The 27646-nt window shown below is 40.0% G+C and overlaps 5 protein-coding genes across 14 annotated transcripts; 3 read left to right on the top strand and 2 right to left on the bottom strand.

The window, feature by feature from the left end:
* The first annotated feature begins 1423 nt into the window (after window positions 1-1423).
* LOC117210960 (serine/threonine-protein kinase 32A) lies at window positions 1424-16441 on the top strand. The gene is made up of 9 exons (XM_033454443.1): window positions 1424-2351; window positions 3461-3516; window positions 4596-4764; window positions 5201-5398; window positions 11295-11384; window positions 11569-11735; window positions 12113-12393; window positions 13798-14010; window positions 14869-16441. The coding sequence occupies exons 1-9, from the start codon at window positions 2303-2305 to the stop codon at window positions 15032-15034; spliced, it is 1389 nt and encodes a 462-aa protein (XP_033310334.1). The 5' UTR covers window positions 1424-2302; the 3' UTR covers window positions 15035-16441.
* An 801-nt stretch (window positions 16442-17242) lies between these two features.
* LOC117210961 (methenyltetrahydrofolate synthase domain-containing protein) lies at window positions 17243-20577 on the bottom strand. Its single transcript, XM_033454444.1, has 5 exons — window positions 20018-20577; window positions 19390-19775; window positions 18958-19304; window positions 18646-18877; window positions 17243-18561 (listed from the first exon to the last, which is right to left on the bottom strand). Exons 1-5 carry the CDS (start codon window positions 20034-20036, stop codon window positions 18172-18174), a joined length of 1374 nt encoding a protein of 457 aa, XP_033310335.1. The 5' UTR covers window positions 20037-20577; the 3' UTR covers window positions 17243-18171.
* A 278-nt stretch (window positions 20578-20855) lies between these two features.
* LOC117210962 (isocitrate dehydrogenase [NAD] subunit beta, mitochondrial) lies at window positions 20856-23218 on the top strand. Of its 2 annotated transcripts, none has more exons than XM_033454446.1 (6): window positions 20856-21005; window positions 21485-21544; window positions 21613-21822; window positions 21909-22300; window positions 22376-22565; window positions 22647-23218. In XM_033454446.1, the coding sequence occupies exons 1-6, from the start codon at window positions 20964-20966 to the stop codon at window positions 22875-22877; spliced, it is 1125 nt and encodes a 374-aa protein (XP_033310337.1). In that variant the 5' UTR covers window positions 20856-20963; the 3' UTR covers window positions 22878-23218. The 2 variants fall into 2 exon arrangements, with proteins under 2 accessions (XP_033310337.1, XP_033310338.1); XM_033454447.1 differs by lacking the exon at window positions 20856-21005 and adding an exon at window positions 21181-21199.
* A 241-nt stretch (window positions 23219-23459) lies between these two features.
* On the top strand, window positions 23460-24700 carry LOC117210965 (vesicle transport protein SEC20). The gene is made up of 3 exons (XM_033454457.1): window positions 23460-23627; window positions 23943-24387; window positions 24466-24700. The coding sequence occupies exons 1-3, from the start codon at window positions 23547-23549 to the stop codon at window positions 24651-24653; spliced, it is 714 nt and encodes a 237-aa protein (XP_033310348.1). The 5' UTR covers window positions 23460-23546; the 3' UTR covers window positions 24654-24700.
* Window positions 24620-27547, bottom strand: LOC117210963 (hippocalcin-like protein 4). Of its 9 annotated transcripts, none has more exons than XM_033454448.1 (5): window positions 27402-27543; window positions 25906-26058; window positions 25333-25702; window positions 25063-25261; window positions 24620-24969 (listed from the first exon to the last, which is right to left on the bottom strand). In XM_033454448.1, exons 1-5 carry the CDS (start codon window positions 27454-27456, stop codon window positions 24922-24924), a joined length of 825 nt encoding a protein of 274 aa, XP_033310339.1. In that variant the 5' UTR covers window positions 27457-27543; the 3' UTR covers window positions 24620-24921. The 9 variants fall into 9 exon arrangements, with proteins under 9 accessions (XP_033310339.1, XP_033310347.1, XP_033310340.1 ...); XM_033454456.1 differs by having other exon boundaries at window positions 24828-24969; window positions 25498-25702; window positions 27402-27547; XM_033454449.1 differs by having other exon boundaries at window positions 24828-24969; window positions 25333-25663.
* Window positions 27548-27646: the final 99 nt, after the last annotated feature.

Below are 27646 nucleotides of genomic sequence, written 5' to 3'. Positions count from 1 at the left end.
AAAGGAGACGAAAGAAAAGCTTTGTTTCGTACTCGCTAGGGTTGCAGCGGAATTAACGTTGACCGCGTAGCCTGGGTGAAAGGAGTTTGAGATACGTTCGGTGTCGGGTATCGAGCGTTATCTTTCGGAAAGACAGGCAACGAAAAAAACGTTGAAAGGATACGACAAAGGGATGGTTTTTGCGGTAGGGGAAAGTTACGTACGAGTCAAAAGTTACAGTTTCTGGAAATCAATGGCAGAACCGCATCAGCCGACGTCGGAGCAAAGCATTCGTCGCGTTAAAGGTACTATCTATTATCTCGAGCGTTTCGTTTCAATGCTGTTACTAAACAACGTGTAAACTGTAACTTCGTGCTAAGAAATGTTGGCCGACAATTTCTATGCGAACAAAGACTATGTGATCCAATTTAAGATGGGATCCGAGTTAGGGAACTTTCCCCTATGTCCTTGGAAATCTCCCTTTGAATTTCACGATACACGGAACTTCCGTTAGTCTGTTGCTTCACCGACGGGAGAAACAAAGTAGAGGAGAAACGGTAGTTTGTCAAACGAAAATTAAGGGAGTATGCAAATTATATATACTCGTCCTTTCGTCCCTTTCGTTCCCGTTGGACCGAGTAATTGCGTTTACGATGCTTCTTCTTTTCACTGGAAAATTCGGAAAAATTGCGCGAGCTTCTGTCTGAAACATAAGCAAGGATATTCGGCGGAACGTTCTTCGATTCGTCTTGTTCGTTCGTCCGTTATACCGCGATAAAAACGACGCGAATTAACGAGATTTTCGAAAAGCAGCGCGTTCCAACCGCCGGAAAGGCGGAAAATTCTCGTCGTTTGTAACATTTTGTCCGTATTACAGGATTTCGCGATCCTTTATTCGCAGGGGATTTCTCTCGAACCAGCATGGTTCGTTCGCTTATTTTCCAAGCGTCGAAGGATCGTAATAAACGAAATTCAGCTTCCGAACACTCGTTGCCTTTAAACGCAATCGTCTTCTCTCGCGATCCCACACTCGCGCGCTGTATTCGTCGGTCGTTGTGAAAAAGCAGGCTGTAATTGGCGATAAAGTCCCGAGGAACGATATTTCGAACGATTTCCAGTTGGAAACGGCCAGTTCTCTCGCGCAAGGATCAATGAAATCGCGATTTTCGTTCCGCGAATCCGCAAATTACCGATTACTTGGCCGATTAACCGGTTTCTACGGAATCTGTCCCACCGATAAACGTCTACTCGCTTGCAGGCCACCATCCACGAGCCATCGACCGTCATCACGGAACAGCCATCGCGCTTCCGCCGCTTGTTATTCCGTGAATTAACGGCAGGTCACCGTTAATTAATCCACGAATCGGCGCAGCGGTAATTAACGCCGCAGCCTTCGTCGCTTGGATCGGTCGATCGATCGTCCAAGATCCACGCGACTTCTCGACGAATCCCTTCGAGACCGGCAACCAGAAATTGCGAAATCTCGAACGGAAAGTCCGAAGTGGAGGCAGTTAGCGATAAAAGGGTGCGAAGACGTATATACGTATTAGGAGGGACGAGGACGAAACGGCGACAGACAAATCAAAGCGGAGGCGGTGGAAGAGCGCGAAAGCGAGGGAAGTAGGGTTCGAAAATCGAGCGAGAAGTTTCGCCAAGTGTCTAAACTCGGCGAAATTGGACGTAAAGCGACGACGAACCGGCAGAGACAGGTAACGGGATAGGAAGTTTGAGAGGCGACGCTGAAAGGGTCGTCAGAGCGGTGACATATTTCAGCGACGCGGCTGTATCTGACGAACTCGGAGGGAAGACGAGGGCGGGGAGGAATAAAAGGCGAACGTCGAAAAGCGACGATATCGAATCGAAGGAAAAGCGCAACGGTAGTGAAAAAAAGTAAACAGCCCTGTGCGGGGAGTGAAAGCCGTGAAAGCCGTGAAAGCCGTGAAAACCGAGTGGAAGAAACAAGGTGACGAGTTAAGAGCAACGAAAGAATCTCGACGGAGAGAAACGACCTTCGGGCTAGAGATCTAATAACAGGGAGACAGTAGGCTGGAGGGAATACGAAGAAAAAGAAACAAGATTAAGTGGTTGGGGCAACGAAACGACGACAAGGGGGCGGCGGCAGAGGCGGAGGAGCGAATAAAGACAAGAAATCGACGGTGGAAAAAAGAAGACGTTCGATCAAATGAATAACCGAGCCGTGAGTGGGTGGAAGCATGAGAATTCTAAGTGGATGTCTTTTCTCGGCCCGATCAAAGTATTCGGCTACACGTTACACAGGCCACCGGCACTCGCGTCACGTATCCAGATCCACTGAGGGGCAAAAATGGGTGCCAACCAGTCGACACGGAACGAGCCTACTCCTGGGGAAGAAGGTAAGTCTTCGACTTTTTTCCGTTGAACGTGCGTCTATCGTTAACTACGCGGCGAAAAATCGTCAACGTAACGGACAAACGTCGAATATTTATCGAAATACCACTTGCAGAGTTCGCGATAACGTTTTATCGACGTTTCCGATTCCGCCAGGGCAGAAAGTCAACGAAACTGTTACGTTCGATCGAATCGATTTGCATCAAATCGTTAAACTTTGCCAGTGGATCGCTATACGTCGAGAAATCTCTCCTTCGTTCGATTCGATATTCGTAATAACCGTTATATCGCAACGAACGGAAACCGTGCAGTCGTACGACACGCACACGCGCGCGAGATGCGAGCGAAAAAGGCAACTTGCTCCGGGAGCAAGGTCTCCGGAGTGAAATAGGAAGGTGGGGAAATAGACCTTGTCTTTGCGTTCGAATTAGTGAAATTAAAAAAAGAAATCACGCTAGATTCGCGAGTTTAACGTGGAATAGCCCCGTTAAAGAACGGTTTTATTAAAACCACCGCCTGCTTTCTAAGCCTCTCGACTTTAGGGTAGCTTTTAAGATCGCTCTGAACGAATTTTCAAAGACGATTGCCTCCGCGGATCTAATTAGAGGAACTAGGGAAACGAAGAAAGTCGTTTTGCCGTCAAATGCGGTACGCTAATCGCGTCTGGTACGTCGGACGTCGACCATCTACTTAGCATTTAGGCATTGGATCGTTGGCGTGTCGGCGACGCAGAAGGTCGAAAGTTGTTCAAATTTCTCCCGTCGCCGGATATTTAGCCGGGAAACGACAGATGACAGGATACGCCGACACGATTTTAGGAGGAGACCGCCTGGCCGCTACGTCAACGACTATAAACTTCCTGTGACGGTTTTTCGCCTAGTTTACACAGCCACCGCAAGTTCCGGTGCTCGTGTGCGCAACTTTTCGCTCCATCGGTCCTTTGTGAACAACATCGCTTTGTACTACGATGCTACGTAGACGCTGCAAACGTTCGATACGATTCGCCGGTTCTATCGATGAAACGAGATTTCGCGAAACCGTTTTGTTCGTTCCTTTTTCTTCGAGCACAGGATACGCTCTTTTATTATTAATTCCACGCCGTTTCTCGTTTCAGTGAACTTCGATCACTTTCAGATCCTGCGAGCCATCGGGAAAGGAAGCTTCGGAAAGGTACGAGAGACAAACATAACTCTGACTAAAGTTATTGGCACGCTCCTAGCACGATGGCTTCGTTCCTTTTCTTCCGAATCGTAAAAGTCCGTTTTTGTTCACGCAATCCATAATTCCGAAATCGTCCCCTCGAATAATCGAATTAACGTAGAGATAATAACACCGCGATGATACCTGCATCGGTTACCGAGCCGATATCCGATTAATATACATCGTTCAACTTGTATCGTTATTTGAAATTCGACCGTTTAAATTTCAATGTACGTATTGAAATTTTCACGTTGAAATTTGCCAAACGAAAATGTTTCGATGCGAATAAATTTCCGTTAAAAATTTTATACCTGTGCGTACTCGCGTAAATCGAACCCGATCGCTGGAAAAAATACGATGCACTTGATCTGCGGACGAGATAACGCTCTGCCCCCCTCCCCCCACCCAGACTATCTTATATCCATGCCAATTATACGGCAAAATTCTATTCATCCGAATTCCATTTATCGGAGAAAAATTTCGATTAACGCTCGATTATGTAAACGAACTTCGGCCGACCGAGTCGCAAGTTTGGATAAGTAGAAATCATAGATGATAACGAGAAGAGTGAGCGAACTCGCGTTACGCGGATCAATTGTCTCCGACAGATTTAGATAAATAGAGTTGTAGCGCAACTGCCTGTAAACGTCTCTTCCTCTCGTAATTTATCGTCACTTACATCCACCACACGTGTACCGCAATACGTTTGTCATCGAATCGCGTTACGACGAATCAGCATTGCAAACTGCACCTACTTCCATGTTTTCCTATCGACCGCGAAATTTCGCCCGCGAAAACGTCTCTACCCTACTACGCCTCTTACTCGTGCAGACCGTTCGCGATAAAGAAACGTCGTCGTAACTCGTCCACCGTTCATTTTCAACCGTAACAAAATTTCCACCCATCGTCGATGTCGCTTCTCTTTCTCCCAAAAGTATCCATCCTACTCCAATTAACGCGCGCTTTATCGTCTGATGCGAGAATCGGCCGGAAGCGGCCTCGTAATTCACCGCTCATCCGGTAACGGGCAATCAATTATTCCTTGATAGGTGTGCATAGTGCAGAAACGAGATCGTACTGGAAACATGTACGCGATGAAGTACGTGCACAAGGGTGAGTGCGCGATGCGGGGTGCGTTGAAGAATGTCGCACGGGAAGTGGAGATCCTCTCGCAGCTGGAACACCCCTGTTTGGTGAACCTGTGGTTCAGCTTTCAAGGTAAGCCGATCGTCCGTCCGTCTCTCGAATACCGTCAACGTCCTTCCATCGTTAATATCGATTTTCCCACGACGAACGGTACTAAGGGCATTAGGCGAACTAACTCGATCGACGATCTTTCTCCCTTGGTTTCCGCTTGTTTCACGCTTGTTTTCCTCGCTTCCGCTATTAACCACGAAATTCCGCTATTAACCAGAAAATCACGGTTAAGAGGACGCAAGTACGACGGTTAAGAGGATAATTTACGGAGGTCTCCGAGTTTCTTTCATCGTGTCGTTTTATCGAGATTGAATTTTCCCTCGTCCATTATATTATCTCTCGCGTAGACGACAATCGGGCTAAAAAAGAAAATCTGTTACGAATAATTGCTCCGATAAACGTTAATCGGCGTAAAGAGGAAGATGAAAGAGGAGACTCGCTCTTTTCTCTGTTTCAGACGAGGAAGACTTGTTCATGGTCTCCGATTTACTGCTTGGCGGCGATCTCAGGTATCACATCCAGCAAGAGGTCGTCTTCTCCGAGGAAAGCATAGTGCTCTTCGTCGCCGAGATCGCTCTGGCCCTCGATTATTTGCAGAGTCACAAAATCGTACATCGCGACATAAAGCCCGATAACATTCTGTTGGACGAAGAAGGTACGTGGCAGCCGTCGTATAAAAGACATTAGCCGAGTGCCAGGTTTCCTTCGCGCGAACCTCGACGAACCGACGGATCTCGCCTCTCTATTCCGTACATCCGCCGTTGGCTGCGCCAGATAATTCAGCGATTCGCTGCGGGATCTTTCGCTTCTCGAAAGAGGGAATCTCGCGTAGAGTCGCGAGGAACGTCGAACGCAGGAACCAACGAGAAGCCAACCGATTTGCGAACATCGATTTTCGAGAGAAAATGCTCGTCGAGGGGCCGACTATTTCGCTTCCCTCCTTCTTCGCAGGAATCGCGGCAATCTGTAAAATAGGAACGATATCGTTTCCACGCTTTAATCCCCTTTTAACAACGGACAATTTCAAAATTGCCGACAAGCCGGGAACGGTTTAATAGGACGTCGATCGCTTTTAAGGGAAATTTCACAGAGTGCTCTAATTCTACCTAGGTCACCGAATTAGGACCACTCAAAACTTCCAACGTTCCTCGATTTTTTTAATAAAATTGAAAGGTGCGAGCGAACGCTATACACGCAACGGTAACGTTTATTAATCACTCGAGCCGTAATACGTACGCGTAATTTTTGCATCCGCGTCCTCGCTCGACGATCGGCAACTGTATTCGATGATTTATCGTTGAACCTCGAACCAGCCAGATCGAATCGAAGCGAGTCGTGACCGAATTTAATCAATTTCAAGCACGCGAAAGTCCATTCTTTTCTTTCCGATCGAGTCAATAGCGAATGTTGGTCGTTCACCACGTAAATTACACGCAATTCCGAAACTATCGTATTATCGACTGACGTAGGCTTTATTGTTAAAACGACGGCCACGCCCGCAAACCGATCAAATCACGTTCCCGAGATAACACGAATTACGTTATGCTCGTTCTACTCCTACGGACTACAAATACGTCGCTCTGTGTGCAAATTCCCCGATACGTACTTAAACCGCGACCAACCGGCTTTCTACCGATTTAACGTGTCCACGGGCTATTAACCGACAAGGAATTACCGCGCAACACGGGTACGCGATGTCAAGGGACTAAAGAATTTAGCACGTAACCGAAAATCACGATGTATCATCGTTGGTATTCGTTAACTTTGCCGATGATCGCCAGCACGAAACGAACATAAACGAAGAAACGTAACGCGGAAAGATAATGTTTTATTTACGTTCGTTGACGTCTCGTTGAAATATAAATTCGTGGTCGTACCAACGAAATTACGTGCTTGACTCGACAGTCTTTCGCGCAATTTTTTACAACACCAAGTACCTCTAATCTTTATTTCCAGTCTAGACAAGACTCCGCCGTATCTCTGCATCTCGGCAAAGCAAAGCTTCGGTACGTGCGAGTTTCTTCGAGACGTACCAACGAAAAGTATAAGAAAACCGGGGACACCGTTCGTTCCCAGAAGAAAGAAGAAAAATCGATATAACGGCCGGTACAAAGAATAGATAAGAACAGAGATAGAACTCGATAGCGAGAAAGTTAAGAGCTTACAACGGTAAACAGTGTCGGCGCCGGCAAACTTTGTATATCAGCGTAGTGGAAAATGGCCCGTCCGACGATCCAATTTGTCGCTCGAAATAATTAGATGATCGACTACTCGAATGACTTTGTCGTTCATCGAGGTGTCCAATATCCTTAGAAGCTTCCGCGTATAGGACTACGGACGGTGTTTCGTCATCGTCGGAATACGCCTCGCGAAACGAATTCGTCGCGTCGACGGACGACGAAAGGCAAACAGTTACACGAACCACGCGAGATTAACTCCATCGATCTACTCGCGATTAAGACCGCTAGATTTACTCACGATCGCCGGGCTTGCGACAAAAATGTCGACGCTCGGATATCCGCGCGTATACACCGCGTTGGTTCGCACCTTTGTTTAAAGACAAGAGCGTATAACTGCAAAACAGGGCCAAACGACGATTCCCGGCTCGCGGAAGCTCTAACGCGTTTCTTCTCCAGTCTTTTTCATTGCATTTGCGTTTAATGCTTTGAAACTCGTCGAGAGCGAAAATCGTAGAACGATTTCGAGCAAAGACACGCGCGCGATAACCAGGATGAAAATTTCCCGTGAACGTTTCCTGGAACGAGGTCCCGTATACGTGTAACTCGACCGAAGATCCATCGAAAAGCCGTGAAAAGAGCGCAAATTTGCCTTAAGACTCTCGCGTCCCTCGAACGGGATACAAGTTACGTTTCGTACGAACGAAAGCGAAATAAAGGGGCAAAAATGTGGATGAAAGTTGGCTCGGATACACGGCGAATTACAAGCGGTAAACGCGGAAACATAGCCACTCTCTTTTTAAATAAATGCCATCGAAAAGAAAGGGAGGAACGTCGGATTAAGCGAAAAGAATTTGCTACGCTCGAAACGCGGCACCGTGCTTCTTTTTAATTAGCAACATTTAACGCCACGCGTTCGTTGAATATATTCAACGTCGAGTTACCTACGACGCTGACGACCGGTATTCGAAATTCCGTAAATCAAGTGCCAGCATCGTAAGCGAACGTACGCTTCGTTTGCTCGTCAACCGAACCGTTTACGCTTCGTTTCCACGTTCGTCGATGACAAATGCATCGTTCGAACAATCCGTACGTTCGATCGAAGCAGATCGCGAACATTGGATTGCTTCGTCGATGATTCCGCAGCTGATCGATCGAATTTTCATCGAACTTTGGGAAATTCTTTGTGGAAGAAAAATATAGCTACAGAGAACGTACGTGTATGTGTCGCCTCTTAGTTGTAAAGAAAACTCGTTTAAAAAAGCCATTCCTTTAAAATGAACGACATAAACGAAAATCGAGGAATGTTTATTGGCACTTAGATTTTCTTCTACAGAGGCGACCATCTTCTAGCATTATTAATGGCTATTTAAAAGGGGAAAATTCCATTCTTAAATTCTATACTGCGGCATTCTCGTCGGTACGTAAAACAATCTCCAATGAAAAATCCAAATTTTTCAATTTCCCCGTTTACAGCGTTTCCTACATCCTCGAGAGCATCCTCGAAACATACTAAGGCTAACAAATTACCGTCGAATAACGACGACTGGGCTGAAGTTTAGAACTTACATATTGAAATCCGAATGATATTTGCCCTTAAAAGCAACGTTGAAGATGATTCAGATTTTAGACGATATCCGTGGCTTCGTCTCGGAGATGTTACAGATAAACAAGAAGCACCTTGTTAGTTAACTCACCTCGAAGTTGCTTGATCACAACAAACGCGTCTACCCTTTCGTACGATGATTTCAATGGAAACATAAATTCATGATATTCCACGCTGAGTGAAGGAACCAGCCTCTGTGTTTTGATATTTCGTCGTCGACCGACGTGGCACCGACCCGCCGTACAAAAATCAATAGCATTTACCTCTATAACGCTGCATGATAATGTTCGACTGGACAACTAGTTTATCGTTGACGATTCGGAATTGTATTTTGTCGTGTTTTGCAATTTCAGCTTCGGTGGAAGGGCGCGATTTAAAACGAAAAATCTGCGACCGAACGAATTTCTCCGAACTTGACGCAACTTTGACATATCTTTGACGATGAATCGTTGACAAATAGCACAATCGTTACACGTTAGAACCATTGGATTCTCTGACAACGATGCAACAGCGGTAAATAATTTGAAGAAGAACGTCGCATTACCAAGCTTCTATCGTCTTACTTCGACGAGTATCACGCAGCTTTCAAATTCGATGACGATTCTTCGCGCCGAGTTGGCGAATCGCCGATCCTTCGCGAAAATTCATCTTTTTATTAAACCGTCGACTAATATTTCTTCTTTGGAACGATAAGGAAAGAGACAGGAGTTGAACGAGTTGGATGAAACTCGAAAATCAAAGTTTAAAAGCGGTCCGTGAAAGAGGGAAACGGTCACGGGATTCTAACAAAGTCTGGAAAGAAGTTGCTCGCACGAAGGTTCGTTTAACCTCGTGCTCACCGAACAAAATATATTTCGCGTCTAAATGAACGTTCGGTAGCTTATTCCCCTTTCGGTAGACGGACAATTTACAAAAGCGAACAAACTAATTAAAATCGTCGTTCCGTTAATACCAATCCGCCGATGCTCGACTCGTCGGGATCCGTTCAATTTCGGATTCAACGTCGATATTCGTATGCGCTAAAGTTAAACGATCGAGCGACTTGTCCATCGAGTTTCGTTACAAACTCGTTGAATTCCACGATGGAGAACCGCTTCTGATTTCTCAGCAAAGGTCAAAGAACGCCTACAATAGAGAACCGCGTTATATTCCGGTGACGTAGCAGGCCGCAGATCCGGTCATTTTCCTCTCTTTCTCCCTCTTTCTCTCTGTCTATTAGTCGCGACCACGGACAGGCTGACTCAGCCCATAAATAATTTTACGCTTTCCATTCGACCTCCGAGGCCATGTGCTTCGGAAATTTTACCTTTCACCCTTTGACCGTTCGGTACGACGCCGGAAAAAGAGCTCCGCGACTATCGCGAGAACCTAACTACGCGCGTCCCGCTAAAGGTTCGAAAGACGGACGATTCGATTTAAACGAAGTTCAATTTTGTCGCGAGAGGTTTTCTCGTCCACCGGGCAAATTTTCTTCTCCGTTACGAAGCAACCATGCGACTCGGGTTTTCAGCCATCCGTCTATCTAGCAATAATCTACGTTAACGGAAAAAGAGAATCTACTACCTACTTACTTAAACTTTTCGCCACGAACCGGCACTCGAGAAATACTCTAAAAGAATTTTCAAAGTTGCCAATCCTTCGCCTATAACTTAGTATTAAATATTAAATATTAAACGACGTATGCCTTTTATCGCGATCGAAAGAAATTGTATTTTAAAGTTTCAAGGGATCGTTTCTCGGTTGTTGGCATAGCTAGATTTATAATTCAAAGGCCAGGCCCGAAGAAAGAAGCGTACGATGGCGTCGAGTTGAAAACGACTGGTCCAAGGACACTCGTATTCCCCGTAGAAGGGTAACCCTAATTTCCTGCTGCATTTATCCGACAGCTGTTTGTGCCTCGGAATTGCTTCTGCATCATTTAAAATTACCGGGGCCGGCTGTCGACCCGGCTCGCGTTTCATCTCGCTCGCGCCATTCCCGCCCCTATTGTTCGTGAAAACGTGCTCTACGCGCGAGGCGCGTTATCCCGCCGCCTTTTAACTCTTTCATCGATCAATGACTGAGCCGGTGAACCAGGCTGTTAAAAATTCTCCGTAGATCGCGTTTCATTCGTTCGCAGAAACGCGAAATTTATCTTCGCCTGTTCGTCCCGGCAATTTCTTTAATTTTGTAAAACCACTAAATCGATTCTTAATCGTAACGTACGATCGTTCGCGTTAACGTTCGAGACAGGAAAAAGAATGGTAAATTGGAAATTGGCGAGAAGGTAAGAAAGAAGATAAAGAACGAAAGGAAGAGAAACGAATAGAAAGATGTGGTTCGTGTGCCGCGCTGTTAAAAATAGGCGACAGTCTCGACTGTCTCGTACGCTTTCAACGATATTTTACACGTGTTTACTCTGAAACTTCATATTTCTTCTCGTAGGTGGTAAAACACGAAACTCGGCTAACATAATGATTCCACGCGTAAAGAATTCCGGATATTCGACCCTCCAAGCTGGCCCTCCGAGTCAAGCATATGGCATCGTTCGCGTCAGATGTCATACGACGGATAACGAACGATCGCTAACGATCAACGGCTCACCGACTAATCGGATTCGCGCTATTATTGCTCGGCTAATTCGAAGAGCTAAAAGGGGAATAGTAAAATCGACCGGGAAAGGAAAGACGACGATGTAATGGCGCCACGAGGCTATATCGAACGTTGCTCGATTGCCCGGTCTCTGTTAGACGTAGATGCTGCGATTATAGGTTTATTGTTCTGCTTAGGACACGCGCACGTGACGGACTTCAACATCGCAACGGTATTGGAGGATGGAGAATTGGCTACGTCGATGTCGGGAACAAAACCGTACATAGGTATGAATCGATTATACGTATTCCGATCGATAGATGGATTCGGTTAATCAAACGTGGTAAAACGCGACGATGAATAATTCGTGGCGAACTCTACGAACTACGAACGACCGAGATAACGATTTTTCTATAGTCGTTACCTTCGTGTCGCTTGGATAATATTTCTTCGAACGTTATTCCGAGACAGCTCCGGAAATTTACATGTGTTCCTGCGAGGAATACGGCGTTCTTGGCTACGGTTTTGCCGTAGACTGGTGGAGCCTGGGAATTCTTGCTTGGGAAACTCTCGCAGGAGAACGTCCTTACCCTCTCTGCTCCACTACGACGCACAGAGAGGCTTTGCAGATCATGCAGGTAAAATTGCCGATCAAATCTTTCCTTCTCTCTGCCTCGTCCTTTGGTATCCGTTCTTTAACACCGCGAAATATCATTGTTCCGTGGTGTCGCGCTTCTTCTCTTCTGAAATTTATACATACGCGAAATAAATCGTATTTTCGACGCTTCTCCGTGTCGAACGTCGCCTCGTCTTGAAAAGAGAAAATGTCTGTCGGATCGAGAGTATCGAAACTATTCGCGTTCCTTTAAAAACAAACGCGTTCGCGAAAACGAGTACGTTCGAAAGCGATTAAAAGGAAAAACTTGGAACGTTATTCCGTTGTACGTTGATATTCGATGAGCTTCTCAGCTCGAGTATATCGAGCATACGTTGAAACGAAAGGAACGTTCTTCAGAAAGAAAGACCGACGCCCGTTGACTGGAGCTCCGCGATCTGCGAGCTTCTGAACAGACTGTTAGTCGTGGCACCAGGCGCGCGAATATCGACGCTCAAGGAGCTGAAGCAAGTGAACGCGATGAGGGAACTGGACTTTGACAAAGTGTTGAACAAGCAGATCAAACCCTCGTTCACGCCGCCGAAAGATCACCTGAACTGCGATCCGACGTTCGAGCTGGAGGAGATGATCATCGAGACGAAGCCGTTGCACAAGAAGAAGAAGCGTCTGGCGAAACAAAGGTAAGCGTGTCGCAAAGAAGAGGAGGTTGATCGTCGGATTCTAGTCGATGTCGCGTGATCGTGCCCCTTGCCGAAAGGAGATTAACTTCAAGAATATCGATCACGGTGTGTGTCTCTTACTGCGTTCCGATATTCGTCTTTTTTTTATTGGAAATCGATCATTTTCGCAGCAGATCCCTCGCGATAATATTTATTTCGGTAACGGTAACAACGGTTCTCGCAGAACTCTATTAGAATAGTATTAATGCCTCGTAGTAATGTTACCGACGATAGTAATAGCGGTAATCGAAATAATAATCCCTCGTAACCACATTGATCGTTCACAAATCCATTTCCAGTTTCACTCTAAAATCTCTTCCCCGGTTGTAATTACGATTGTAATTCGCTGGAACCAAATTCGCTCGAAACGAACGAACGAGCGCGATATCCTTAAATTCGATCCGCGTTGTCGTATCGGCTCGTTCACGATTCGATCGAATTAATTATTGTCCCATGGTTTCGATTCTTACGTAACAAAATATTTTACCGAAGCGAGATCGAACTGGTCCGAAACTGAAACGGTAGCGTGAACGCGTTTCTCCATTTACCGTCAACCGTTACGTTTATTTACAACCCGCGATTTTCCCAGCGTCGTTCGGTAAGCCGCACGGTAAGCCGAACAGCGATTCGAAGCGATAAAAAGTTATTTTTTAGTCGCTTTTGGCCAATACGCTTACTTATCTTTACAACCGTGTCGAATTTGTCAGAAATAACTGACCGTACGTGTTCACACGTGTGTCGCTGAGCGTCAGATTTCCGGTTTCCGGTCACGGTCCGATCGCGCGGTCCAATAAACACGCGTATTGGCCGAAAGTCTAACGTATACAAATAAAATAATACACAGCAGTACGTAACAATATATAGCAAGACGCGATAGTGAGCGATAGAGAGCGGTTACCTTGCCCCTGTACGCTGTGCTCCCAACTTACGCACAGTACGTACTTTCCTGTACGAAATTCACGATACGCCGGATGATTCCTATCGCCATTTATCGCGACAAGCAGAAACATCAAACGCGAAACGGTATCTCTTTTAGAAATTCGAGCAACAGGAAAATCGAGTAACAGGAAACGACCAAGAAATAATTCTTTATTAGCTAGAATCGCCGTTGTTGCGACACAGTGCGTCGTGACAATGGCGAAAAAATCTGTCTCTGAACAATCTGAACCGATCGACGATAAACTCGTAATCGGACGGATCCGAACAAGTTCGATCTCGCTGGAGTAAAATATCTTTCCCAAGAATCGGTCCGATCGTGAATGCCCATAATCGAACGAACGAGATGATAGTTCGATCGCATTGACGACTTTCCGGTTGACGAATGGACCAGCAGAGTGCTTGTGATTTCTGACGTTTGGTGCACAGATCTCTGAAGGTCGATCATCTGCCCGAGGACACGGCGATCGGGCTCGCGGAAGGCGCCGGACCGAGCGTCGATTTCAGACGATTGGCATTCATCCCGGAGTACCGAGTGTATAATCGGGAACGCGAGATGGAGAGACAGGAGAGGGAAAGGAAGGAGAAACAGTGGGAGGAGGATTTGAACACTGCCATGAAGGGTGCCGAAGAGAGACTGAAGTGAGTTAAGCCGCTCGTCTAATTACCGCACTACTCCGTCGCGATTGTCGTTTCTTTTTACTCTCCTAAGAGACGAACGGTGGAGGTAATTCCGAGGTAGTTAGGAGAGAATTTAATAAGAGGGATAAATGGGGTTTCGTGATTGAAGATGATGGCCCGTATAAGCCGCGGAGAGAAATAATCGCGTAGCAGAAAGACGAATTGCAACGTACACGTGGACCAGTTTAATTTTCGTTTATCGATTGAAATGGAAAAGAATGCCAGATTAGGTCTTGAGAGATTAGATATTATTACTTCCCTTCGTAATGCAATAAGAAAGACTAACAGCGAATAATTCGTTGCGAAATTCTGCTTTTTCTTTATAGTCTCGAGTTTTATAGTTTCGCTATGTGTCGATGAAGAGAAGAGAATGGTACATTTCGAATTAGTCACCGTGATCAGGGAGCTCGACTACCGTACAATGTTACCGAATAAACGATCGGTGCTTGTGGCGATCTTTGCACATTTAAAGTCGACATAGGAGGAAATGCATCGATCGAAAGCAGCCTGTATCTGCCTGTACCTCGGAAGTTTCGATTTCGCTTTCTACGATACATTTGGAACGTGGCCAGCTGCGAAAGGAGCGAAGCTTTCTGGTGTACAAAGCTCGAACCGTTCGACCGATATGCTTTTCAATTTCGCGACACAAAAGCTGCTTTCCCTTTGTTTTTAAAATTGCAAGAATCATAACTCGGAAATCTGAAAAATTGTCCCTCTTATTCGAGAAAAATTAAGCGACGCTCCTTTCGCCGTGTTAACATTTTGTATCTTTTCGTATTTGTAATTATTCGAAGGACAATTTTCATTTGATAATTATAGGACGAAACAAGAGCCGGTACATCGAACCGGAAACCGACTGAGCGTCTCTACGACCAGCGTAAAGACACGCATAAACGCATCCCCTAGGCAAGGAAGACGCGCCAGCACCGCAACATCGTCGGATATCGACTACATCGATGCGAGTCCTGAACCTTCCACGTCGTAAATTTCTCCCGAACAATCTGTTGTGCGCGAAAAATAAACGCCGACGCGTATTCTCGGGAAGAACATTCTGCGACAAAGTGATCGTCGTTGGAAATCACATTCAGTTGCCGATTTGTAGCGTATCGAAGAATTTGAAAAGTTCTCGATCGTGTTAAATTGATCTAGTCGTCCGAACTATGGATTTGTTCGGTTCGATGACTGGTTAGAAAGTAACGTGATAATCGATAAGAGTAAGATGATCGCAGATCCAACTTTCCGTCGTCTTTTCGTTTCGTTCTGATCTTCGTAGAAGAAACGATATACTCGAAGTTTATGATAAAATATAGAAAAGAATTACAAAGAAATCAACGTTTCTCTACAGATGAGATTTCTTTTTCGGAGAAACTTAACTCGTACCTCGAACGATTGATCTCACGCCTCTTCTTCGTCTCTCATAAGGAAAAGCGTATCGTTTATTTTTGTAAAGAACGAAAGAAGAAACACTCGCGACCAAAAGTAAAGCCTTTCAAGGACCATTTTGCCAAACCGAAAACTTAGCGCAAAGATATAAGCAGGTACTGGGGACATGGTCTTTCTTCTTCCTCGAACTCACCTTTCCCTTGGAAAGGGACAAATTTCGAGCAAACGCACGGTCCAAGAAATACTCGGAACAATCTTCGTACGACTCGCACGTTTTAATCCAAATCGTTTTAATCCATAGTTTCTACCTACGTGCTGTTTAACTTCCCTCGTAGAATGTTACGGAAGTTCGTGTAGTCTCGATTCCCATAAATTTTATAACGTTAAATGAAGTTAACATCGTAAGATAGTAGCGATATACACACGAAGACTCGTATCGTTCGAATGTTTTAGCAATTTACGATTAACGTTACGAGGATCGCGCGTTGTTTCTCGATTCGTATCCTTGTCCAATGATACATACCTGCCACACCATTTCGCGTATACCTCGTGTCTTGTATAACAACAGATCAACGATCGCTCCTCTGATAATCAACCGACGAACACCAAGAACAATGTAATTTTATAAATAGTCGTTAAGAAAGAATCCTACGCTGTAACGTGAAATTAAACGATGATTGAACGATCGAACCACTCGAATCTTGTCTATCCCTGTTTTCTCGGCATGGTGTATCGATTATACAATCGCGACCAACGAAAATATTTTTCTCTTTGTTGGAACGATCAAACGAGGAAATACGATCGCTTCTCTTGGTACACGATCTCTCGTCGCACAGGGTACACGTTTGAAAAATGAATCGACGATAAGGAAAAATAAAGTGTGCGTTACGTCATGAGGTTCTCGACGCTGCTGGTAATTGGTATTTGACAGAAAGAAAGAATTCTCAATGGACATTTGATATTAAAGTAGAGCACGACCACCGAAGGAAGGAGTGTCAAATAATCGATAGAGGCAGCACCGTTCCGCGGAAAGGAAGAGAGCGAAAAGTGAAACAACAAAGCTAGTTTTACCACTTTCCGTTTCCGACGAAAGAGGCCTTTAGTCTACGACCAGTTTAAACAATCTGTAAAAAGCTGTGTTGTACAAATGCGAAAAGAACGATTCGAGTTCTTAATTTGTAGCGTTCAAATAAAAATAAGATCTTAAGAACGTTTATAGGAAGATAACGATAAGGAAAGATCGATACTGATAAATGTCGTGATCATAAGGGACAAACAATTACGTTTACTTGACAAGGTATTATGGGAAATACAGCGATAGAAAAGGTAAAAGTAAGTACGTGTTATCGGGACGAGATCGAAAGAAAAATTACAAAGCAAACATTAATCAAGATTAATTTGATTCGAGAGTGGAAAATTTTTATCGACAGTACGAACAGACTTCTTCTTTTTCCAATCGATGGATAAGATGAAAATTCTGTAGAATCGTCACAATCGACAAAATAACTTCACATTTTCTATTTATTTGTACATGTCTTTCCCGATAGTCACAAACCATTAGATTCGAGTTTAGAAAACGGGACAGATGAAATAAAGAAAAACGAAATTTCATCACTTTCTTGTTATTCAAAAATTTCATTTATTTATTATCCAATAAGAAATTCGAAAAAAAAGTTTGACTAGCGGATTTTTTATATCGTATAACTGAGATAATCGTATAAAAAAAAATCTCTGCTTCTCTTTCCATCTATTTGCGTACTAATGATTTCTATAAAAGCATTAGTAATAAAAGAATTATCAATAACGCTGGTAAAAATAATAATTGCCTATATGTATTTGTGTTCTAAGTATAATTAATCATATCTGTTAATATCACAAAAATATTGCCATTTTCTCGGCTACCACACTCGCGTTATCGCTAGTTACCTCTCTTCATTATCCAATTTTTGGCAAAGCATATATGCCTACAACGTACAGCAATATCAAAATATTCTTTCAGAAAAATAGAATATCTAATAAATACATAAACAAAAAGTATTGGCTTTACTTTCGTATGCCTCGCATGTTACCTACAGATTAGCTAAACTATATTTGTCAGTCTGTAATGTCAGATAAGCGTTATCAAGTGCTAGATATGCATCTTACATGATTGTTTATCTTCGTGTAATATATTTTACAAGAAAACGTTTAAATCCGCTATCTTTAGCGTTGAATATCTTTTATATGATCACAGTAAACGTAATTCGAATTATTAATTATTAATGATTATCATAAGCTTATCGATAAAAATAATACACATGCAATTTTTATCGAGAAGTAGTTCACCCGTATAAATATAATACACACTTCAAATTTGGATTCAGTTGAGCAAATCTAGCTCGACTTCCGAACGAACCACTAATTTTCCTATGAATTTTTATCCGATGCAAACTATCAAAAATAGGCTGTTATAAATTAGATATCTTAACGATAATTATACATACTTAATTTGTTATATACAACACGTACGATTATTTTGCACTTATTATGTATAGAAAATACATTATAAATTATTTATAAAGCTTTGTACACTTTGAACTTGTAGTCAACCATCAATTTACAGAGTTAGCAGTCGCTGACAGAGCAAACGCATTTATAAAAAAATATGCGTCGAATGCCGACAGAGATTGTACAATTACTTGGAATAGTCAGTATTATTCTAAGTAACTGCACATTTTCTAAAATGTATTCAACTGTTTTCTAAACCGAAGTCACGTCCGTGACTTCGATTCTAGATATTGGTTTAGCGGGTTCTACTACTATGAAATCGTTCACATTTCCGCTAAATTTCATCCCAATACATAGCTGTTGCAAATTTGCCATTATTGAATCAACCTGTATCGGTTGTTCCGATAAACTATTATTCTTTCTAAGTTTATTGAAGTGAAGATAACAAATCCCGCGATATCCTAGCCAGGTTATTTCATTTGGTTTTATACCACGCTCCAATAATGCATTTTTCAAATCACGTATTCTGGCACCAGATGAAATATTTGACAATTTTAAGGAAAATTCAAACTGAGATCTAGACTTCAGTCTTAGATTTTTACGACGTTGCTGCATATTCCTATCGTTTCTTTCCACTTTCTCCTAGAATATTGCAATAAATATGTATGATATATGTATAATTTACTAATTAAATATATGTATACATCGATTACAAATATTTCTTACTTCTGCAACATCGGAAAATACATTATCGCCCCCTGATTCGAACTTATTGAATGCACGTTTTTTAGGAAAATGTGGTTTTACTTGTTTCCCTCTTTCTTCATTAACGTCGTCACCACTTGACGCAACTTTTTTTGTTTTGAAACGTCTCTTATTTTTTATGTAATGAGAACGATAAGACTTTTGTATTTCTATGTCTGAATCCTCCTCCTTCAGAGTTACTATTTTGCCTTCTCTAAAAAAAAAAAAAAAACACAGCAATTTAGTATATTTACGTGTAAACATATAGTATCAATTACATCTTTCAACACGTACTTTTCATCCATTTCTTTTAATTGTTGTAATACCGGCATAGATTTAATTCTTCTTTCGCTAAGCATATGCCACATAATACAACTAGGCTTCTTTAACTTTGGATTTACTATTATTGTTTGTGTAGGTGTGACGATTATATCAACAGGTACATCGTATTCTTTAAATATTTCAGCTGGAAGACTATCAAAGACTTGACAGTCATGCACAGTCGTAATAACTATAGTATCCTGTGTGACTGCACCCATCCTCATCATCGTAGCAAATTCTAAATCTGCAAATCCTTTGCCTTTACCAAGTCTGTATCCATCACGGCTTACACACACTGATCCCAATATCACAAGGTCTATCTGACGATAAATAAGGATAATGTATAAAACGATGAAAACAGATCTAACTAATAGCAAATTTCTGTTACAATAATAAATCATATACCTTTATTTTAGAATCTACGCCAAGTGGTTTACCAGCTTCCGTCAAGCCATGAATTTTTGATAATGTCCTCAATTCATTTTTCGAGCAACCGGCGATTGGTGTAACATGAAGAAATAAACCAGTTCTCAGTCTGGGAATTGGAACTAATATTTCCTTATTAGCTTCTAATGCTAAGAATCTTACAGGTTCTTGGGGTTTGTCTGGATTTATCTTTATAATTTTTGCCTCTTTGAAAACTTCCAAATCCGCCAAGCGCTGTGCTGCTTCGGCAGCACCTTTGAAATTCGGTATACGATCATAGACAGTAAGAGGAAAATTGACTAAATCATTCTTCATCAAATAATCCCATACTTTTTGACGAAAACTATGCTTAGTTACTTCTGGTGCTAAAAATTTATCACATTAATGATTTTTACAATATTACACATATTCATTCTTACTACTATTTCTCTAGAAATTAAGACTAACAATTCATGAATTCAAAGCAAAATTTATTATTTATGACTCAAATTAATGTGTCATAAATTCCTATTTCTAAAATCATTTAATATTGTTACTAATATGATGAAATTAAAACATACATATGTATAATAAATAAATATTTATAATACATCAAAGAATTACTCACGCAATTGTTCTTCAGTCATTTTCGTAAAATATTTTTAATGAACTTTCACCGAATATTGATTGTAAATTATAGTAACACTTTTTTTTTTATAAAAACCTATATTGTAAAAATAGATTATATGATTTAGCTGCAGTCCCTTTTATTCTTGTATTTATTTCTATGGAAGATCATGTCGGCAAACTTGTCGTAATGAAATCCACCAGAATTTTTTTGTACGTATGAAATTTCAACCTCATCGAAAAATTTCATGCATATACATTTCAACAAACGAATCTTATATAATTTTGTGAAACAGCAAAATAGGTTATCGTATTTGACATTTCCGATTACAGGGAAGAGAACAGATACAGCTGATATAACTACACAAACATGTCAGGCGCGAAACATTGGACTATCGTGAAGAAAGAATATTTATGCTTATCTGTCCTATTGTACAATGCACACAAAAAGTTTGTACACGATACATGAGTTGATAATTCCATTAACATATTGCCGTAATAAAAATGTTGAATGCAGTAAGTTTATAAAATAAACAAACCAATGTAGAATATATAAGCAAACTAGAGAAATTGTTTAAAATTACTAGCATTGTCCGTTAAGTTTAATATTCATGAAACGTTTACTACATACAACCGTACTGCGATAAAACACGAATTAAAACGATTTCAAATGGCAGGGTCGTACACACAACACATATATTACACTTCCTGGGCACCATTCATAAATTGCTTAATATTAACTTAATATTAATATTTTCAATGAAAAATCGAAATATATAAATTATACTTTTTTTAATAATCTTGTACAGTATAATTAGAAATACATTTATATATTTTTTGTTTTTTTTTTTTCATTAAATTTCCATAATAATTTTGTAGTTTGATACATTACTGGCGCATGACGATAAGAGTAAAATAGACTAGACAACTAGGGTCCATCGTGAAAAATGGCTCTACTCGCGAGGAACTTCTGCAAAGTATTTTCACAGGTAATGTGAACGTTCAATTAAACTATCACGATTTCTCCTTTTACAAGATCAATGACATTTTATAATATTACAACTATATCAAAATATCGTTGAATATTGTTCATTCATTTAATTAGTTACCAATGACTATTGCAAGGACATTTCATACAAAATACATAACTTCTCTCAAAGATACCTGAAGATATTCTTTAATGGTAAATGCAATTTGAAAAACTAAATAAGTAGCTTGTAGGTGGAAAATATTAAGATAAATGGACTAGTTCGAAATTCAATTCACAAAGTCGGCTAAATGATTGACTTTAATAACCGTGTTATTTAATCACTACGTTCACGTCTATATTGTTATAAATATAACTTCTCAATGGAATATATGTACCTTAATTACACGGAGATAACAAATTTTGTTTGCATCATTAAATTATATTCATCTGACTTTGTTTATACCTTTTATTGATTACAGCATAAAATATTATTTACAGACTGCTCAAAAAGGAGCTGTCAGATGTTTGCATGTAGGAACAGTACATCGACAAGAATCTGTATGTATTAAATAATCTTTCAAAAATGTTTATCGTATGTGTACAATATTAATAATCTTTTCTTTTAGGCAGTTGAACAGGAGGGAAAGGTGAAATGCACGCTTATACCAGGAGACGGTGTAGGGCCAGAATTAGTAGTGTCCGTTCAAAGTGTTTTCAAAGCTGCTAATGTGCCGGTCGAATTTGAACCTTATTTTCTCTCAGAAGTAAATCCAACTCTAAGTGCACCCCTTGAACAAGTATCCAGTAGTATTGCAAGAAATCGAGTATGCCTGAAGGTAGTTTTATATTTGATACATTAATAAAAATATTAGTAATTAATGGTAACAGAGATATAGGTTTTAATATCAATTATGTTTCACAGGGTATTTTAGCAACACCGGATCATTCTATGACTGGGGAACTTCAAACTCTGAACATGAAATTACGTAAAAGTTTAGATTTATACTCAAATGTTGTACATGTAAAATCTTTGCCTGGTGTTACGTGCCGGCATAAAAATGTAGATTGTATTATTATTAGAGAACAAACAGAAGGAGAATATTCTGCATTAGAACATGAATCTGTAAAGGGAGTAGTGGAATGTTTAAAAATAGTAACTGCAGTTAAAAGCCAAAGGATTGCAAAATTTGCATTTGATTATGCAGTGAAACATAATCGTAAGAAAGTCACTTGTGTTCACAAAGCTAATATCATGAAGCTTGGTGATGGTCTCTTCTTAAAATCATGCCAAGAAATTGCTAAAATGTATCCTAGGTAATTATAAACATCTTTCACTTCATACATTATCATTAATCACTTATAATTGTCATACGTTCGATCCAACTTTAGAATTACATTTGAAACAATGATTGTGGATAATTGTACGATGCAAATGGTATCTAATCCACATCAGTTTGATGTAATGGTACTACCAAATTTATATGGTAATATCTTGGACAATGTGGCATCTGGACTGGTCGGTGGTGCCGGGGTGGTTGCAGGTGCTAGTTATAGCCCCGAGTGTGTTGTCTTTGAACCGGTAAGGTCATGGGTATAACATGTAGAAATGATTAAATTTAAGAAAAATTAGAGGTATTGTGAAATTTGGTTCATTATGTAGGGTGCAAGACACACATATTCAGAAGCTGTTGGTAAAAACGTTGCAAATCCTACTGCCATGCTTTTGTGTGCTGTTAAACTTCTGCGCCACGTGAATTTAAAACGTTACAGTGAACAAATTAAGGATGCATTAAATCGTGTTTTAAATGATGGAAAAGTATTGACAAAGGATTTGGGCGGACAAAGTTCTACAACAGACTTTACAACTGCTGTAATAAACTGCCTTCGTTAATTTTTAATCCATATTAAATTTGAAAAGACCTGTGTAAAATAGAATCACATACAATAGGGGCATTGTGCTCATTTCATGTTGTCAGAAGTATTTAATATAACTATGTTAAATTGCATAGTATTATCTCATCGCAAATTTTATGTAACTTAACTGCTTTGGATATAAGTTAGAATCTTATTTAGAGAGGGTTATATGTTATAAATAGAAAAGTATAACATTTTTGTGTCGACACTATATTTATAACTGAGATTGTGTTTGTGAACAGGTAATGCCAGTTGTATGATAATAGTGTAATACTCAAATTGTACATTAATAAATTATACTACCTCATATTACTTTTATGCATTTTACAATATAGCCTTATTATGTATCTTTATTTGCATTACTTTATGTAGGTAAGATATAGAAATTTATAATATTGCGCACGTAGAAGAAACAAAAAGATGTTAATTTAATGTTTACAAATTAATTCTGGTAATATTAAGATCATCACAGTTAAGTATATTAAGCCCATATATATATCTTTCGAGTAAAAAGTTTTACGCTAAAAAATGGCCCATGTATGAAATTTTCATTTTTCGTTCATATGTTAATCAGTATTAAAGTCACATTTCTCTTTTACATATAGTAAGAGTCACGCAAAGGAACTGTCAAAAAACACGTGCCTCGATGGACACCGAGCACCATGCAATAGAATTTATTCGTCAAGATATCGTAAAAAATCACCTTCAAGTTACAGCTGTAATACAAGTAAATATTATTTAAAACAAAATCTTTTTTTGTAGTAGTCACAGCATAACCTGATTTGTAATATCATAACATCAGATAATATCAATGAGATATATATATATATATATATATACACCTATAACATTGACAAATTCGTCGTAATTATGTTTATGTTTGTAATTACCATCAAATTAATTATAAATAATTCATTGATACAAATTTTTACTGTAATACGCTAACAATAACATTATTTGAGGTTAAATAAAAGGCCAGTTATGGCTATATTTTTATTGTAATTTAATTAAGAAAATTCATTGATTAATATGAATTTTTCAGGATATCCAACAATGTATTGGCCCTTTGGAATTACTTAATAAATTAAATGCAGAAGGCAGAGCAAATATAGCAGCTTTAAAGTCATGTATAGATAAATTAATATCACTAGCAGAGAGAGAATCCTCGGAGAAAAAGAAAGTAGAATTGCTGGCAGAGGTAGATACTTACAGGCAGCAACTCAATACTTCTTTAGCTGCATTTCGTAAAGCCAATGTTGTTAGCGTATGTGTGATAGATAAGCTCGCTAAAAAAGAACTGCTCTCCATGTCTAAGGAGCAGCAAGAAATGCTTTCCATACCCGAAGAGGAGCAAGCTGCTATTCGTAGGAGGCATGACAAGCGAAATCTAGCAAATACATCGAGTCAACTTTCTGACAAACTTTTAAGTATATCTAGACATTTAGCTGAAACGACTCAAAAAAGTGCGGATACATTGGATACACTGAGTACGTAGTTTATTTCTTTCAATGTATTTTAAGTATTAAGATATAATTTTTAATTCATATTACTTTAAACCTCTTTAGTAATATCATCGGATAAAGTTACCACTACCAAAGACGAGTTAGAACATCAACAACAAGTTATAGTTCAATCTGGAAAACTTTTAGGCAAATACGGTAGAAGGGAAGTCACCGATAAAGCTTTAGTAACATTGGCATTTGCATTTTTCCTTGCCTGCGTTTTTTACATTTTACAGAAAAGAATATTTTAAAAGTACGAACTATTGTACATAGGAAAGCGATGATATATATCTTTCATGGGGAAAGAGAAAAGTTGTCTCTTCTGAAGTATTGTTGAATTATTAATAACTTTATGTATAATTATGTATAACGTTGTTATCCAACTTTTGGGGAAGCTGTTTTGTAACTGCACCATTTTATCATGCAAATAGGAATATTTATGAAACAGAAAACTTTTCAAGCTACCTTCTTTTTTAGTATTAGCATAACTTGGAAATTTCAATGTATACATATATGTCATCACCAGAACTGATTAAATATTGCCAGCTGTTTTTGAATTACACTATCCTGCAATGAAAATATATTATAAAAGCTTGAAACCAATATTTCTGTGATATGTTTTATGAAATTAAGCAGCGAACATTATATAGTTGACTGTACATTTTTACAAATACTCATAAATTCTTCCTGAGATATAACTCCATCCTTATCAACATCCATCTTTTCGAAAACTTTGTCCACGTGTCTGTTTGCCATCCGTTGAATAATCTGTCCGTTATGTAGCATCTCATAAATTGCGGACATTATAACTAGCATTTCCTTTCTTGTGATATAACCGTCTCCGTTTAAGTCATAAAATCTAATGAGAGGTAAAAGTAGAAAGTAGCATTAAATGTGTCGTAAACTATATTAATCCGACTGAATGATCACCTGAAAATCCAGGAGAGTTTTTGATCTACGTCGCCATTAATAATTAAAGCAACTTCATTAAGGAGATCCGCGAAGCTAACGATACCATCCCTATCCTTATCAAAAGCGTTAAAAACGATTTGCGCGTATTTCGCCGGGTCTCCTAAAGGAAATAGTTTTGCGTACGCTGGTTTCAGATCGTTCGTGGTTACGGCCCCTTTCGGACAATGCTGTTTAAAGACTCGATACAGCTTTCGTATCTCATCCTTCGAAAATCCCGTTTGGTACGTTAAATAAGAGAGCCGTTCCGGAAATATGTACAGCGGTTGTTTCTCATCGTCTTGCATGTTCTCTACGAAAACGCAGTGAGGTTGAACACTCGTCGAAGTTTCTAAAAGTATTGAAAATACTCTTATACGATAATTTTTCTACTCTGTTAAAATTGTGATTGGTATTCTAGTATCAAAGTGTCAACGAGGTAACAGTGCCGCGATGTAATCAATCGAAGTATTTTCTATATATAAATTTACGTCGAGAAATTATTAACTTTATATCGCGCTTCTTTATCGTATGTCCAAATTTTCAATGACATACCAGTTATCTTTCGGATACTCCTCTTCATCTTCTTGAAGCTCCGTTGCATTTTTAACGAGAGACTTATACGATCTCTAATCTGCTCGATACTCTTATTATCAATATTGAGACTATTAGACATTATCGTGATACGAGTATGGTCGTTAAAAATTTCTAGGATAGAAAAAATGTTTGCAATGAGGAAAAAGAGATTTGTTTATTTCAGAATGAAGATAGATGTATTACTTGGCCTACTAAATCTTTAATAGCTTCCATATCAACTACAGAGATGACTTGAAAGGGAGGAAAAATTGCCCGATTAATGAAATTCACGAGAAAATCAAAATGCAGAAGCTTTCTCGATCAGAAGTAAAACAGAACTGACGCACATAGTGCAACTGAGTTAACAGGAGTTGGTTCGAGGAAACTGCTGTTCAAAATATTTAGACAATTTGGCATATCAATAGCTTTAAACCTAATAAATGAATCGCGAATTCTTCGAACATTGCGTTAAAAATAATTCTTAACCATTAATAGTTGCACTGACTGTATCGCCGGATTATGTTATTGTAGAAATTCAAAAGTGCAGATTACGGCAATGATACTCCAGGATTCGAACTCGAAAGAGTAACATCTATCTCCTATCCTAAACGCAACAAAACGTAATTCATTTACGAAAAATGATGTGCACATTGGATCATCGAACACATCCTATTTCTCTCTGTCCTATGTCTTATTATAGAAGCTATTTATTCATGTATATTCAAGAGCGCATTACGCGCGGAATACTAATGAACGAACATGCATAAAATACACCTTATTCCACTCAACATTCACGTTTTGTGATTCATCTATTCCTATGGAAAGGTATACTTTTCTTGTCAGCGAAATAGAATCATCTAAGAAGGAAATACGCGGAAATGCGGAATAGACGCGTAATTTATCATTCGCGTAAAAAATTAAACGCACTTAATTTATCAAAATACAATTGACGTAATCAGATACGGTTCACCGTGACCCGCATTCGTTTATCGTTTGTTCTAATTTAGAAAATCGGTAACAAGCGCGAAAGTTGAATCAGACTCGCTCGGAGACGAGGAAACCATTCGAGGGTCACGAATTTCTTAGCGCAAAACTTGAGCGTACTTACTTTCTCTGCCAAATGCTATTAATAGATCGACAGCTTGGAAACCAGCTATTACGGTAATAGGAAATAGTAACGGCTAGTCATGGTGAACCTTAATAAGAACGATTACGTGCAACTCGGTTCAGTCAAAGAACTACGTGTTTGCATGGTAATTTGCTATCTATCAGGGGCAACCGATGCACTTCAAAACTGTCACATGCGACTAAACTACCATTTCTTTATTAATAGAATAATGATTATTGTTTTTCTCGAATATATAAAAATTATTACAAGAATATGCATATAAACATATTAGTGCATTTCTATCAACGTACCTATGCCATTGTACTTGTAACAATATTATATCAATATTGTACTCAAAAGCGTTAACCTTGACATAGGAACACAGCAAATGTAGGACAGTTCACGATCAACGAAATTATCATCTGGTCTGTAATATAATCTCAGTACAGTTTCACGAACGAGTCAATGATAAGCTTATAACGTCTTCGTGGAATAATTGTGCCTAATTAACAAGTTGGAACAAATAAACGGACGCAATAATAGATCGACTTTTAATGATTCTTTTATAATGGTAATTTAAACATTGAGTGCCTGTACTTAGAGAAATGTGCA

Source organism: Bombus bifarius, unplaced genomic scaffold (assembly GCF_011952205.1).
Source record: "Bombus bifarius isolate JDL3187 unplaced genomic scaffold, Bbif_JDL3187 scf7180000008213, whole genome shotgun sequence".
NCBI lineage: Eukaryota > Metazoa > Arthropoda > Insecta > Hymenoptera > Apidae > Bombus > Bombus bifarius.
Note: the sequence above shows the minus strand (reverse complement) of the source record. Positions and strands in the feature narration are given on the sequence as shown.